Source organism: Chenopodium album, chromosome 23 (assembly GCF_948465745.1).
Source record: "Chenopodium album chromosome 23, dcCheAlbu1.1, whole genome shotgun sequence".
NCBI classification, from domain to species: Eukaryota; Viridiplantae; Streptophyta; class Magnoliopsida; order Caryophyllales; family Amaranthaceae; genus Chenopodium; species Chenopodium album.
Genome location: NC_137856.1, coordinates 38805201 through 38821758, shown reverse-complemented (window position 1 = coordinate 38821758; position 16558 = coordinate 38805201). Strand labels below are relative to the sequence as shown.

Sequence of the window (16558 nt, the reverse complement as noted above, 5' to 3'; positions counted from 1 at the left end):
ATTAAATTAAATAAAATAATTGTTGTAATTCTTGGATTTGAAATTTTGTAGCCGCTCCCTCCTTTACTCATTTTTTATTTTCTTTGAAAAAGGATTGGATAGAGAATATGCTTTTTGGACTGTGTTTTGGAATGGGATAACCCCTTAGGTATAGCCCAAATCCAAGGCCCAACCTTATGCAAGTTAGAAAGATGGTCTTGGGTTCAAAATCATTTGTTTCATAAACCATTTTCAAGAGAAGTTTTAAAGGGTATAATAGTAACTTAATACAATAATAAAGGTGATGGGATTACATATTTACAATACTTGTATAATTTTCACGTTTTAGGGCATGTTCTCTTCAGATTATTTCCAGTTCAGCTTACTTCCAATAAGTTCAGTTCACTTCAGTTCTTAATTCACTTCTATCATAAAATATTCAGTTCAAATCAGCTCAGTCCAGTCAATTACAACAAGCCCTTAGTTGTACCATTGTATTCATTTTGGCACCACTACAGCCTATTATTATACTATTACACTACCAATGGCACAATTTCACACCTAATGATATACTACCTCCGTTTCATAAAATCTGCAACAAAGAGGCATTTACATTTCCCAAGGCAAAATTTGTTAAAAGTGTATTAGCAAAATTAAGGGCAGGTTATTAAGGGTTAAAAAAAATTTGGGATGTTATAATTAAACCACCACCGACATCCAGAACCTCTGCCCCCACCAAGCCACCAACCAGAATGTCCACTTCAGCACCCAGAATGGCCACCTACCACCACTAACACCCACATTCTCCACCACTAACATCACCTTGGACCACCCTACCACCGCCAACACCCACATACTCCAGTAGCAGGACCACCGCGCAAACACCTTTTCCACCCTAACCACCGTATACCCACTCTCTCACCACCACAAGATCCGAAATATGCCCAAAACCCACCCTACCCAACTCACAACCACCAAAAACCCATCGCGTAACCACCTTCTCACATACCACCACAAGATCTGAAACCACTCAAAACACACTGTGCGTTCTCACCCACACCACCAAGATCGGAAACCCCCACGCACCATAATCACCAAAAACCCCACCCTAACTAACTCGCAGCCACCAAAACTTACCCACCACCAAAACTTATCCCCGTAACCACGATCTTTTCACCATTTTTACTTTAGATTTGAGATTTCAAGGAGGAGCGGCAACGACTTTGACAAGGGAAGCAAGAAGCCGGCGACTTTGATTAGGGGAGGAGAAAGCGCCGGCGACGATTGTCATGAGTGAGGGTGACGACTGCCACGAGTAAGAGGCGGCGATTAGATCTGAGTGGTGGGGATGAAGTGTGTTGCTGGTGGCTAAGAGGGAGGAGAGAGAAAAGGTATGTTGCTGGTGGCTGAGAGGGAGGAGAGAGAAAAGTTGGTGGTGGTCTGGTGGATGTGGGTATATGAGGGAGGAGAGAGAATATGGGTTTAGGTATTAATTGTGAATAATTAATTTAGATTAATAAGTTAATAGGTAGTTTATTGACGTTAAGTAAGGGTATGTTGGTAAATTCACACAAAAAAATTTACTATATTAGGAAAGTTTTTTTTTTGTTGCACATAATGTGTAGTTTCCGTTTTGGGAAATTGTTGCAGATTTTATGAAACGGAGGTAGTATGTATTAGCTTTAAAAGTATAACATTGTAACAACCTTTAGTACCATTATATAATCATTTATAGATTTATTCCACTGTCAATAATACATTTCACATATTAGTGTTACCAATGTCAATTTATAAAATATCTACGAATTAGTCCCCTTCCTCCATTTTCAACCACTATCTTTTTATGATCATATATGTAACACAGTTATAATACCAAGATTTGTATGTTGGATTAAGCTAAGGCGTTTGGTTGCTAAGGGGCCGGGCCTCTTTTGAGTCTTTTCAAGATGCTCCATAAGCTAAGGAATGGGACAATTTTATTTTTGTCCATGTACTTTATATTGTTGTCTTTGTCGAATTGAAAATAATGTTCATGATTGATTAGATCTTAACACGCGACGTAATGTAAGATAGACCATAACCTCAAGTATAATAACAATGTGTGAAAAATTCTTTTAATGTATATTTACACTCTTTAAGACAAATGTACATTTGGTATATTATGTATTCCGTATACAATTTTCCTCTTTCAGTATAACAATCTCAAACACTCTTCAATTATTGCATCTTTATTTACACTAAACTACCTTGCTTGTTATTTATTAGGACCGATTGATGTTGTTGTTGTGACAACATAGACGTCTGATCTTGTCTAACAACGTCAGTAGGTGCATCTCGAGCCACTCGACTATGTCGTGGTGATCGAGGTGGAGATGCATAAGTGGAAGAGGCTTCCAAGATCTCTCGCCGGATAGTCTCTTGTTGTTGGCCTAGCCATTGGACTCGTAACGCTGTGGCGTATAGACCAGCTGCTAAGAAGACTGATAAAAGGGAGAAAACTCCTGCAGCTGTGAACACACCTTCTCGTATTATAAGGCAGCTTGATTTTGGTGTAGACCAATCGTTTAAATGCCCTGATTCTACACTTAATCCTATTAGTAGCATTATTTCTCCAACTGCAAAACACAACCTGAAATTGGAAAGCATATGGTTTAATTTTTGTCCTAAAATCAATTTCTAATGAAAAACCCTAATAAGGTTTAATCACGAACTCTTATTAGAAGAAAAGTCATATATTGTTGTATGCCGAACTCAAATTTATTATTCTATCTAGTTGTACTGTGTTAATTATTATTTCAAATAAATATAAAAAGAACTCGCAACAATAGTAATCATGTATGTAAAAGGTGTACAATAACGAGTAAAAACACGTAGGTAATTATCGGCTTTACTGCCATAAAGGAGCATGAGGATATAATCTCCCACCTGTGATATGTTTATATTCCTTTATGCTCGTACGAAGAACATATTCTTATGCGTTACGTAAAATCTGGAACTTTAGTGAGGCACCAAGCAACTTTTGGAGTTTTGATAAAATAAAGATAAGTTAATGGGTTTTAATTTTACTATTTAAGTACTATTTGGCCTGGGATGTGTATATAACATGAGGACACGAGAAATTGCTATGGTTGTTACAATATTCTTTTTCTAAAAGGAAATCCCATATATTATCATTCTTAACCACTGAAATTAATATTCATAATAATAATAGAATATTGAATATATACATATATAATTAATTTAATTGTAATCAATATCATGTATTCATGTCACAATGAAATAATAATGTACCTAAATAATTATCATGAATGCATGACGAAACATGATTCCACAAAAAGAAGCCACCTACTGCACTACACTATTAAATTTATTTATTTTTTTAAGCCATCAAACTAATGAAAAATAAAATTATTTCTAATTTAATACGACACACCTAAAGTACTTGTGCATTGTCTTAAACTCCTTTTTTAATACAAAGTACATGAAAATTTTGGTAATAGCGATTAATGAGATTGTAGAAAAGTTTTGACCAAAGTTGGCGAATGACTTTTTGCCACTTTAATTTCCATTATTTAGTTATTTTAAAGTCCTCTTTTAGTTAGGTATGTAGATTAGTTTGGATTTTTGGAATGAAGCTAATGGGTTGTGATGTTAATTGACCCACAATCCACATATTTAGAGACTGGTCAAAGCTTGGTCAAGTTAAGAGAGGCCAGAATTGATTCACCGGCCACCTTACTCTACGGTTAAGGATTTGAATTCTCAACCCTACCTCATACATAATGCCCCGGCCCAACCTTTAATTTTACGACCAAAAACATCCATATAACATATAACGCTTACAAGAATGAACACACAGACATAACCGATCACATTATCATATCACGATATGAAGGCACGGGGATAAACTTACCAAGTAGAAATGAAGAAGAAGCCAGCTTGCCAAGTTAGAGACCTCATAGGTATAGAAGATTGAGGGTCCCAGCTTACATACACCGGAGGAGTAGTTTTGCTAATAGCAATTAGTAAAAATGAATGCTGAACAAGCATTGCAATAGCCAATGCTACAAATGCAACGGATGCGCATATCAAAGGCACTTTACCACTTCCACTATACATACACTCGTAATCCCCTTTTTCCTTATGCCCTTTCTTTGTACCATTATTATTGTTGTTTATTAACATCCATGTCACCTTCAATAAACGTTACATCATAGGTTAAGATCACGATTTTGTAAAATTGATAATAAAACAGAATAGAAACTACTAGTCTTTTCATACGACTTTTTAATTGCTTGTATTTATTTACTTCTTTTTTATTAAATTAACGATATAATTCGTGCAAAGTATAATTTTAAACGTGTATATATGAGTTTTGGTTTTGGTTTCATATTCAGCCTATTTAAGGCTATAAAGAACACAATTCAACCTGTATTTACCATACCCGGCCCCCCAAAACCCCCCTCATGCTATGGAGCTTACTGTTTATTCTTGTTAAAGGACCAACCCATGAATAAGTTATATACTCTATTAATTCTCTTATGATTAAAAATTTCAAACTAATAAATAAGTAATTGGATGAGAATCGAATATTTTAATAGAATACCATCAAATTGTTTCCAAAATTCGTTATGATTGCAAGTTTGGACATGAATTCTTAAGAATTATTCTACTAGCCTAAGTTACAAAATTACATGAGGATGATTGAGATTTGAGAACAATATATATGCAAGTAAATTAAACATGGCCTATTAGCAAATTTTTGACGAAACTAATACTAATTTGCACTCCTACTAATTCTACAATATTATTTTCTGTAATTGAAAAAAAAAAAAAAAAAAGGCATGACACACTAATTTAAATTGGTTGGAATGAAATGCACTAACTTAAAACAATAACTATTAATTCCGAACAAAAGGAGCAGTAAACATAAGCACATACCTCGGAACGAGTAGCTTCGGCGAAGAGGGAGAGAATGAAGCAAAGAAGACCACAAAGGATACAAAGAATGGTAAGAAGAGCTCCAGTTTTGCTGGAGAGTTGTAGGCCTTGTGGTTTAGGAGCCAAGTCTGCATGCGTTACACCTCTTGCTCTTGTTGTACCAGGCATCCTCATCATCTATCAATTTATGAACTAATTAATATAAGTCCAATATATAATGGTTCGTTTAATTTAATTACATAAATGATGAGAATTGAGAATGAAAAACTGGGAAATTTAGAGGTTTTAGAGAGAGTGATGAAGGTAGGAAGGAAGAATGTGTAGGGAATTGCTTGGAGAAAAGGTTGCTTTAGAGTTTAGATGAAGGAGATTCTTTGTGCCAAGTTAAGGCCTTCTATTTCTTTTATACTTGCAACCTTTTTTCGTAAGATTTCACACCTCGTCTAATTTATACTCTTATTTGTTTCTTCTCGAACATGTATGTGCCTTTTAATTTAAAAAAATTATTTTTTAAATGTGTTTGATGGTTATAAGTGCTTTAATTTTTCTGTTCCTTTTTGTTTGTCTTTTATTATGTTTCACAAGTTTACGGTTTAATTTTAATTCTTTTAACTCCGACAAGATTATGTGGAACATTAGTATCTGATCATTATTATCTTCATATTATAAATAAATTCTAATATTTAAAAATCACTAAAAATTAAGTTATTATTTTGAAATTATACACCAAGGTCATACATGAATATGTTTTTTTTTTTTTACTCTTATACATCACTGAATACTTATTATGACAATGATTTCTTCCTATCAAATAATGGAATTTGAATGAAATAAACAAAAAAAAAAAAGAATTGAGGGATTACTACTATTATTATTGTTGTTGTTGTTGTTATTATGTTCAATGTAAAAATTCTTGGTAATTTAATATTTTTAACATTTGTTTTTGTATTACTTTTTTTTTTTTTGTTGTGTGTTGAAACTGTTGATTGTTTGTTTGTTTTTCTTTTTTTAAAAAAAATTTATGGTGAGAGATTTAAATGATGAATTGATGATGGCACTGTTTTAGTACGCCGTTGCTTTATTTAGCACCATTAAATTATTAGGTTTTCATTTATTTTTGGTCCCTGGTATGGACTACTCCCTCCAATTATATACTTGTATACATAAAATAATTGTCAGAAAGTGCAAAAACAAAATAAAACAATTTTCTTGAAATTATAAAATATATGTATGGGTCCTAAGCCTCCTAACCACTAACCTAATAACCTTATCTATATTCTATACTACCAATACACTTTTACTAATTTCATTTGTATAATTGAAGGGACCAAAAATAAATTGTTACTCCGTATAAGATACATTAAGTCTCATTCAGCACTCTCTCTTAATAAATATCCTTCGTTCCGTACAAGAAGATAAAGAGAGATCAAGATCATTATGGACGATTTAAAGAAAAATGTATTGCTAGTTCAAAAATAAAGGCATGTGTCAATAGACAACATTTCGACAACTAAAGGACATGTGATGATACAAGAGAACTTAATTAATCTAGATTACACATGCATTTTAAGTGAAATTAATTTCTCGTTGTATGTATAGTACGGGTATATATATATAATTGAATTTATTCTCTATATCTAAATTAACCCTTATTGTCGATTGATTTACTTAATTAGCTTGTTTGACCAACTAACTTTTTAGCCCTTATACTTAGTTGTTTATATATACGACTAATAAGAATAGTTAAATATCAATATCAAAATTGATAATAGAGCTGACCAGACCCTAACTCCTTAAGAGCCATTGTGCCAAGTACATCAAAGACAAAAGTGCTGCCACAATCAAGGCAATACAAAATATAATTCAATCATTAATCACCTAACTACTTTTGAGATTATGTTCTTCATCACCAATTATAACAATAATTAAAGTTTTTAATTCTATATTTATTTCACCTAGAAAAAAACAATTAAAAGTCTACGACATATATGAAGCTTCTACGTATTAGTTTTTTAGATTCGTGATCTTCAACCCTGCTTTTCTATAATCAAACCATAATATATCTTAATTTTTTTCGTAGTGGTTCATTCAATATTCCACTTCCACAAACACACTATAATTGGTATGCCGGAAAAAGGTTTTCTGACCAACTAGGCTTTATCTTATTATAATAACTATAATAATTATCAATGCAAATTGTAGAAGATAATTAATGGTGAGGAGATTTGAAACTGTAACTTATCGTACACATACCATTGCATTAGTCTTAACTCTTAAGTTCTTAATCACTTGATCAATATCTCATTAGCATGTGCCCGGAAATAGCCGATTTGACTCACTAATAACTAGTCACAGACTCAAATTTTATTCTTAAAATTACCAAGTAATATATCACTATTGATCATTAGCATTGACAAGGTCCCTTAAAAAAAATGGTTAAGTTATTTATAACCTCTTTTTTTATCAAAGAGTGGATATCGACTAACTTTGTTGGTTAAAACATCATGGAATGATATACAAGATATAAAATCAATGTATTGTTTATATTTTGTGGTTCTTTCTATCTAAAAAAGAGAGCTCACGGTAAATATCTTGGGTTTAAACGTGTACGGTAGCAAATTTTACCCCACTAGGCCACCACCCCAAGTCCCCAACAACTAAATTTCATACGTATTCCGGCATACAAAAGAGGATGCAATGGATGGATTAATCAATCGCATAGCCATCGTTTTGGGTGTTTCCGATAATATAAAACTTCTATTGATTATTCACGCACACAACACAAAAGTGATTACCATCCTAAGTCCTAACACATGTTTAAATTTTTATTTATTTAAAAATAAAAAAAAATAAAAAAAATAAAAAAAAAGAAGTAAGAATAAGAATATTCTGAAAAAAAAAGGAGATAAAAATAATTGTAACGATAAATGAACATTGTCCGTTGAGTTAGCAATTCCTTGTCTCTCAACTTTCAGACAAGTAGCCTCTATTCAGTATAAAATCTTATGCTTTTATCTTTCTCCTGTACCAAAAACATAAACTTAATTTTCAATTATATCATCTGACCTAACAAATATGGTACTAGCAAAATTAATTATAAGTATAATAATGTTCCTTGTTAAAAGCATAGTCCGTATTCAACATAATTTCCTTTGACTCAATCATAAATTGACTTTTCTTATACTTTGTTATTATGTATTAATATTTTTGTACAGTAGTACTAGTACATACTTTAGCTTAATTACCTAGCTCCATGCATTTGATAGTTATTATTCAAAGAATAAGTTCTGATAAACATTTTGAGAAAACACTGCCTCTAATCATGATAAGTCGGAACCTTTATCGGCTTCTCTGTCGTAGGGTTCGAGTAGGGACTGGACAATCAATATAAATGTTGTTTGGTACTGATAGAGGTCTCGTTTGCTCTGTTGCTAAGCATGACAGTTGATAACTTGATATGGCTAATCAGGGGTACGTATCATGCATATAACTTGTTAAATGATTGTACTCGGGTCCCCTGATGAGCCTTGAGCTTGTGTCTTCGTCTGGAGTTTGTAGGATCACGAATTCGCTTGTATTGGCTCTCATTATCTCCTCTCATTTGGAGATGTACTTCCTCTGTTGCTCTGTCACATATCAGCTGTTGTACTTAGCAACAGAACAAATGAGACCTCTATCAGTAACAAACAACATACTCAGTTGACTTACAAAGCTGCTGCCAGAAAACTGCACTCAAGATGGATATAGAATATACTCCATACGTGGAGAGCTTTCGCAGCAATAATAGGTTAAATAAGGCACATGAATAACTGATCTACTGACTGCTCATGAAAAATCAGGATGATCCACATATTCGGGCCATAAAAATGTGCTTAAATCCGGTAATTCAAGCGAAAGAAGCCTAAAAAAAACAAGCATGGCAAGTTTGATAAACTCTAGAATTGACCACAAAAGGTGAGTATATATATACATTTGTTTTGATAAAATAGGCAGAATTCTACTTACCCCTATATGATCTTAATTTACAAGAAGCCAAATGCATCTCCATCTGTATGCAAGCTATTACCTTCAATAATTGAATTATCACATGCATCATGAGCATATTGTTCACAACAAGGAATAGCACGCCTTCTTTTTCGAGACATAATATCATCAAGCCCAGGATTTGGATTTTGTTCTTTCAACTTGACCAGGAAAGACTCGTGAGGATTTCCAAGGGCAAAACTCTGAGCAATACCATCAGAACCTTCGACTCCTGGTATAATCAGTGAACCTGTTGAGCTGTTGATACCCATCTCATTTGCTTCGTGATGATTGTTCAGTTTAGGGAGTTGTTTGATGTGAGCCAGTACCATTGACATATGCTCACAGGCAAAAGTCAGGCGTTCTTCAGTTACCACAGATTCTGAAACAATTGTGGAAGTTATGGATTCCAGAATTTTGACCTTCTCTGTTTGCTCTTTTTCAATGTGCTCATTCAATACAAGGCGCCACCTAAAAGGCAGATAAGGGTCTGGGATGCGAAAACAGTTATTTGCTGAGAGAACACGAAGAATATGACGACAAAGGATGCCTAAAAATTCAAACTGATGGCAACTACAACGAATGAGTTCTTGACTAGAGTCCCACATCACTTTGAATCCTCCGTCCATCTCTGTGTGGTGTCTGACCTGGAAGCAACCTTCGTCAACCATAATGGAGGCATATTGAGGGGCTGAAACGAGCTCTTCTTGGAGGAGAGAAAAGGCAAAAGGCGTGAAAACAGTAGCAGCATGCGACTCCATTGGGGAACCTGTTTTTAAAGAGACTTTCTGATTTTGCTGCATCTTCAGCTTTGATCCACCATGGTCATCATACTCTGCAATATTGGCTACCTACAATTACAAACATATTAAGAAAGAGGCTCAATATAGCAAGTAAACCACCTTTCTCTTAGACAACAATAACAACTTGGTGGTGTCACCAATATGACTGATAAACCATGACAGCAGAAAATACACTCCTTGATTATGACCCAAATCGAGATGGACCTTACCCGAAAATTTATGTGACATACAGTCTTATAATGATTAATTTAATATAGTAAGCAAATTAAAGATAGACCCCAGTATGACTCAACCTAAGACCCGACCTGTAACCAAATGAAGTAACTCATTACTAGAATATGATCTAATCCAAACTGACTCGTTTGCTACCTTTAATCACTATTAGCAAGATTTGAAATTCTGTAGGTAAAAAGGTAATATAGCTTTACAACTTGCTGATCTGAACTGGTAGAGAAACTATTATCCAAGAAACGCTAGTTTCTAAGGAAATAAATTACAAAAGGAAACAACATTGTTTAGATAGGAGTATGCAGACACAAAGTTGAGAAACTACTTGAAAAACTTTTTTGCACGAATTACAGCAGATGTACGCAAAGTAGTGCTCTGTAGAATGACAAAAGAGAACTTACTTTATCAATAAAACAGTCAAGTGTGGATTGTGCACTTAATATCCTTTGAATGAGATCATTAATGGATTCTGTCACGGATCTACTCATGAGTCCAGCAAAGAAGTAGCGCCTCAAGTAAGATAGAGCCCAAAAGTCCCGTAATGCATAAAGGCAGATGATGTGTTTATTTGACTGTAGTCCATATCTATCAACCATCTCCTTCCATCCAGCTTCAAATTCATCAACCATTTCCAAGCTATAAAGACGATAAAATTCGGTCTTCCAACCATCATAATGAGACCCAAGTGGCAAAGAAAACCAGTCTGACAAGTTGGCAATTATATGCCATATAGAGAATGCATGTTTGGTTTCAGGCATTTCACAAGCAATTGCCTCTTTGAGCCACATATTTTGATCAGTCAAAATGGTTTGTGGTGCTTTTCCTTTCATAAAACATAAAAATGTCTGCACATATTAATTCAAAGAGATAAGAAATATAATTACAATGAAGGAATAAGCAACAGAATCAAGCAGGATTCTTCTTGTGCAGCTGCAATGGTTATAAACTAATAGATTTAATATTTAAGATGTTATAGGTACCTTAACTCCGCCAGTGGGTTTCCCGCTGCCAGTCCCAAGCCTGGATAAAGGAGGAGGGTTACGGTAGGCCAGTGACAGCCAGTATAAAACTTCGTCACATCCCATGACATGAGCCAAACAGATATTTTCGTGGGGGCGTTCCCTACTCAGCGACGCGCTGCACTTCCTAGACCCGGGTGTAGTGATAAGTATGCAAGGGTTGCTAGGTCGTCGCCCAGAAGCGACGCGCCACATTGCCCGAGTGTGGTGTCAAATGAGCAAGGGCGTGCCATTGGGGCGTTCCCTACTGAGCGACGCGCTGCACTTCCCAGACCCGGGTGCAGTGATAAGTATGTAAGGGTTGCTAGGTCGTCGCCCAGAAGCGACGCGCCATATTGCCCAATTGTGGTGTCAAATAATCAAGGGCTTGGAGTTGGGATCAGGAGGGAGCGTGGGAGAAAAGAATTTAGTTTGCGGATTGGTTCTTGGAATGTGGGGTCTCTTACGGGAAAATCAGCAGAATTGGTAGAAGTAATGAAAAGACGACGCGTGAACATCATGTGCCTCCAAGAGACAAGATGGACAGGAGAAGGAGCTCGAGGCTTGGTTTTGGGGTATAAGGTATGGTATGTTGGGCAAGAAACGAGCCACAGAACAAGGAATGGTGGAGCTAGGAACGGAGTTGGTGTGGTTCTCGATGAGAGGTTGGCAAAAGAGGTGATCGAGGTCTATCGGAAGAACGATAGGTTGATAAGGCTGAAGTTGCTATGTGGCAAGGAGATTGTGAATGTTATCAGTGCTTATGCTCCCCAAGTGGGTTTAGATGCAGAAGAGAAACGACAATTTTGGGAGGACCTAGACGAGGTGGTGCAGGGTGTCCACCACTCAGAGAAGTTATATATGAAGTTGTGGGAAAGGGTGATTGAACAAAGGTTGAGGGCATGCACAAGCATTTCAGATAACCAATTTGGTTTTATGCCTGGGAGATCTACTATGGAGGCAATCCATTTGATAAGACAAATGATGGAGTTTTATAGGGTAAAGAAGAAAGATCTTCATATGGTCTTTATTGATTTAGAGAAGGCATATGACAAGGTGCCAAGAGAGATACTTTGGTGGGCAATGTTGAAGAAAGGTATCCCACGAAGGTATGTAGACCTAGTTAAGGATATGTATCGGGATGTGTCAACAAATGTGAGGACATGCGGAGGGTTGACAAAAGATTTCCCTATTACAATCGGATTGCATCAAGGGTCTGCATTAAGCCCTTTTCTTTTTGCAACGGTTCTAGATGAATTAACTAGACCAATTCAAGATGAGGTTCCATGGTGTATGCTGTTCGCAGATGATATCGTTTTGGTGGATGAGACTAAGGATGGGGTTAATGTCAAGTTGGAGCAATGGAGGCAAAGGTTGGAATCTAGAGGGTTTAAGCTAAGTCGGAGTAAGACTGAATATTTGGTATGTCGTTTTGGCACTCAGAGGGGGACAAGCAATGAAGTGGTGAGTTTGGATGGAAAGGATTTGACCATGAGTGAATGTTTTAAGTACCTAGGGTCGATCATCCAGAAGAATGGTGACATTGATCAAGACGTGACCCACAGGATTAAGTCAGGGTGGCTTAAATGGAGAGCGGCCACGGGAGTGTTATGCGACCGCAGCATTCCCTTAAAGTTGAAGGGAAAATTCTACAGGACTGCCATAAGACCAGTGTTGCTCTATGGTACAGAATGTTGGGCTTCTAAGAAAGAGCATATTAAAAAGATGGAGGTTACGGAAATGCGCATGTTAAGGTGGATGTGTGGAAACACTTTAAGAGATAGAATCAGAAATGAGGTTATTCGCAAGAAAGTAGGTGTGGCGGGCATTGTAGATAAATTAAGGGAAAATCGTCTGCGTTGGTTTGGACATGTAAGACGGAGACCCGAGGGTGCACCGGTGCGAAGAGTGGAAGAGTGGGACCATGGAGGGATTAAACGAGGAAGAGGGAGACCAAAGATGACTTGGTTGGAAGGAGTGAGGAAGGATATGAAGTGCATGGATTTACGTGAGGATGAAGTTTTGGATCGTAAGGGATGGAGGAGAAAGATTTATGTTGATGACTACACGGAATAATCAAATTTGGTTCATGTTAGCCGACCCCACTTTTGGGATTAAGGCTTTGATTGATTGATTGATTGATGTTATAGGTACCTTCAATGCCCAAGTAAAGGACTCCAGGTTTTCATCCCGCAAAAGAACACAACTATAAAGACAAGCCTTTCCATGATTATCAACCCCAATCAAAAGGCCTAAAAGCATATCATAAGCATCCAGACGATGATTAGTGTCCAGCAATATTGCATCCCCAAAGGCTTCATACTTTTGGATGGATGAAGGGTATGACCAAGCAATATGCTCTAATCTATTATGACCATCTAATTTAAAATCATACTTGAAATAAGAATTTTCATCTTTTAATCTCTTACACATGCTGATGAGGTCAATAGCATCGTTATCTTTATCAACATGTCTGAAAGACTGTAGCAGGTCTCTGATATTTACTTCAGTGAATGGTAAGCAACCTAATTTAACGCCTTTCTCAAGCTCCATCAATCTCAACATCTGGCGGGCTGACATTCCAGCTTTTGCAAACATGCAAATCCGACTTTTGTCATCAGCAGATATGGTGCAATGAGATGGAGGGATTTGTACTTCAACAGATTTAAGAAGTTCGTGATTGTGATTGTTACTAAATCCAGTGACACGCCATTCAGGGACATCCAAATCTGACCGTTTCACTATTCTCGTGTATGCTTGACAGCCACATCGTGATGATTTCCTATTCCTTTGTAACTTTCCTTCCTCACTAGGTTTCGCCTGTGGATGTCCACCACGATGGCAGGTGAAATCCCTTCGTGTGACTCCCCGACCCACCCCATCTTTTCCCCTAGTGCGGTGGCGCCTGATTGAAAAGCCACATTGCTTGGCAAAGCTGCAATAAAATTCATAGGCAGCATCTTGAGAAACAAATCTCTGGCCGATAAATGGAACTAGGTTGACTGATGTTTGTCGTGACAATATAGCATCCTCTGGTATCTCCTCTACAGACTCAATGTTGTCCTGTGACAGATCTGTTTCATTCTCAGAGGATTCCATATTCTGACTTCCATTAACAGTCATTTTTTGCAGCAATCATTCAGAACACTGAAAGCAGGTAGTAAGCACATAAGCAGATTAGTTCTAATGAAAAACATTGAGATTTTTTTTTTTTTTTTTTTTGAAAAAAAAAAATACAGTAATAATTTTCATTTTCCTTAAGGTAAGAAAGAATAAAATGCAATTTATACAAGAATAGGCACCCCCATTTCCAACAGAGCACACCACCACAGATGTTGCTACACTCAAAATATAAATATATAGACCGAAGGTTACAAAAATCTCAACCTCCAGACCCCTCTTTACTAGAAATGACACTGTGGCTTCTTGTTGTGTAGAGATAGGGCTTACGAAAGTTCAATTGTGCTCAAGTTACACTAGGCTTCAAGTTTTTAAACACCTCAAGCTGAAAACCTAGATTTTGCTTTGTTCATATTCTGGCAGTGCATCAATTCGAATCTAAAAATTATGAAAGATGGGAATGTGTTAATGAGCCTGCCTGTCACTTATTATACTATATTTCTTCCTTCACTCCTTCAATGATAAAGACACGATAACTACTAAGCTTAACCAGCTAGGTAAGGTGAGAAACAGGGATGGAGTCTAATATGCATCATCCTCCACTGAAAGTAGACACAAATAAAATACAAAGTACAACGTCGGGAACCAGGATACCATCACGTAATCAAGACTAAAACAATCACCTAAAAGATTTGGCAAATCCCAAGCAAATGTGTATTAATCAAACCAAGTACTTTGTCATAGGCACAAAATTTAGAACATTGTCAACAGAGAAACATCTCACATATTTCTTCTCCATGCTTCAACTACACCATCAAACAACGAACTTCATATACAACGAATTTATCTATGTGGATGTCAACTAACTTAGCCGGTGAAGTCTTGGTAATGCAGCCCTAGGATTAAACCTCGTCCTCTTAATAATCCTTTGTGGCTCTATTTACACCCAAAAAAAAAAGAAAAAAAAAGAGTGTCTGTACATTCTTACCCCATTAGTAAATTGGTGATTTAAAGCTCAAAAATAGTTCAAACATCAAATTTCAAAGTTCAGGCCATTGTTTCAATTAATTTCGACGACGGGCAACAGTCTCCTCCTCAGCTTAGTACAATCTTTCATTACTATAAATTCTAAAGATTTCCATGTAAATGCTAGTTATGAATACCCCACTGAGCCTCATGCAAGAAGCATCAATTAAGCTCAATTACAAGCCACTCCAATTGTTAATTTCTTGCTGAAATAACACCCAAAAACAATCACCAAATAATCCATTTATAATATCATTTTTCTACGCGAACAAATCTAACAATAACTGAAAATTTCTCTTGAAATTTCCAAAACATCATTTGGGTTTTGGGTGTATAACCAATTTTTAACCCCAAAAAACCCAATATTCAATTCAGAATCTCAGATCTAAATAATACCCAAAAAAAAATCAAGTAAAATATATATTAAAAAAACAATCTTTTTAATCATCATCAAATCAGAGCAATTCAAACAAATTAAATGACTAAAACATGAAGAAAATTTAGTAAAATTAATTACACCCAGAACATAATTATATCAATAAGCAGAAGCGTAATTAAAGAACATACCTTTACAATTGATTTGAGGCTGAAAGGCTGGAAATTGTAAAATTAACGGTAAAAAAATGGAGGAGGGGAGAGTGGAAAAATGGCGGGGACGAAATTTATGAGTTTGAGGGGTGGAGTAGAGCGCATGAAGGGGGAGGAGGATAACCTTTTAACTCTGGGAATCAGCTATCGTGCGCAGGACCGGTTCTCAATTAATCAATTTATACGCAGTAAATGAGATTAACCATAGTCATTTAAGTACTTGTTAGAGTCGTCTGCTCGTCTCAACGTATATTTTCAAGAGCAGTATAGTGTGTAATTTATGTGGCTGACTAAGGGTCTGTTCATATTTACAGAACTTAGGGATGGCAATCCAGTCCGAATCCGACCCTACTCTGCCCCGATCCGAGGTAAAAAATCCGCTCCGAGTCCGAGAAAAAAGTAATCCGAGTTCGACTTCGTTAAAATAATCCGACTCCGAGTCGGAGGAGGGTCGGAGTCGGATCCTAGAAAAAATCTGAGAAAAAAATCCGACCCCGACAAATGTCCGACTTTGACGGATTATCCGACTCCGACTCTAATAGATAGTGGATTTTTGTGTGGGTCATGGTGGCATTGGGTGCGGGTTGTCAAGGCCCAAATAGCCCAACATCTCAAAGTATATTAAATAATGTAAAAGAAACTCAGAGTCAGGTCGGATCGGAGTCGGAGTCGGAGGTCGGATATTGAAGTCGGAGTCGGAGTCGGATTTCGGAGTCGGATGTCGGAGTCGGATGTCGGATTAACATCCGACTTCTTGTCGGATCGGAGTCAGATTTAGCATAATCCGCTCCGAGTCCGACCCGTTGCCATCCAACAGAACTGAGCTGATTTGAACTGATTGGAGCTGAACTG

The 16558-nt window shown here is 36.5% G+C and overlaps 2 protein-coding genes across 2 annotated transcripts; both read right to left on the bottom strand.

Moving 5' to 3' along the window:
- Positions 1 to 2150: 2150 nt before the first annotated feature.
- On the bottom strand, positions 2151 to 5218 carry LOC145609586 (uncharacterized). The gene is made up of 3 exons (XM_081665039.1): positions 4921 to 5218; positions 3893 to 4173; positions 2151 to 2608 (listed from the first exon to the last, which is right to left on the bottom strand). Exons 1-3 carry the CDS (start codon positions 5095 to 5097, stop codon positions 2212 to 2214), a joined length of 855 nt encoding a protein of 284 aa, XP_081521165.1. The 5' UTR covers positions 5098 to 5218; the 3' UTR covers positions 2151 to 2211.
- A 3604-nt stretch (positions 5219 to 8822) lies between these two features.
- On the bottom strand, positions 8823 to 15838 carry LOC145609041 (protein FAR1-RELATED SEQUENCE 11-like). The gene is made up of 4 exons (XM_081664613.1): positions 15686 to 15838; positions 13127 to 14119; positions 10376 to 10819; positions 8823 to 9794 (listed from the first exon to the last, which is right to left on the bottom strand). Exons 2-4 carry the CDS (start codon positions 14093 to 14095, stop codon positions 8943 to 8945), a joined length of 2265 nt encoding a protein of 754 aa, XP_081520739.1. The 5' UTR covers positions 14096 to 14119; positions 15686 to 15838; the 3' UTR covers positions 8823 to 8942.
- Between the last annotated feature and the right edge of the window lie 720 nt (positions 15839 to 16558).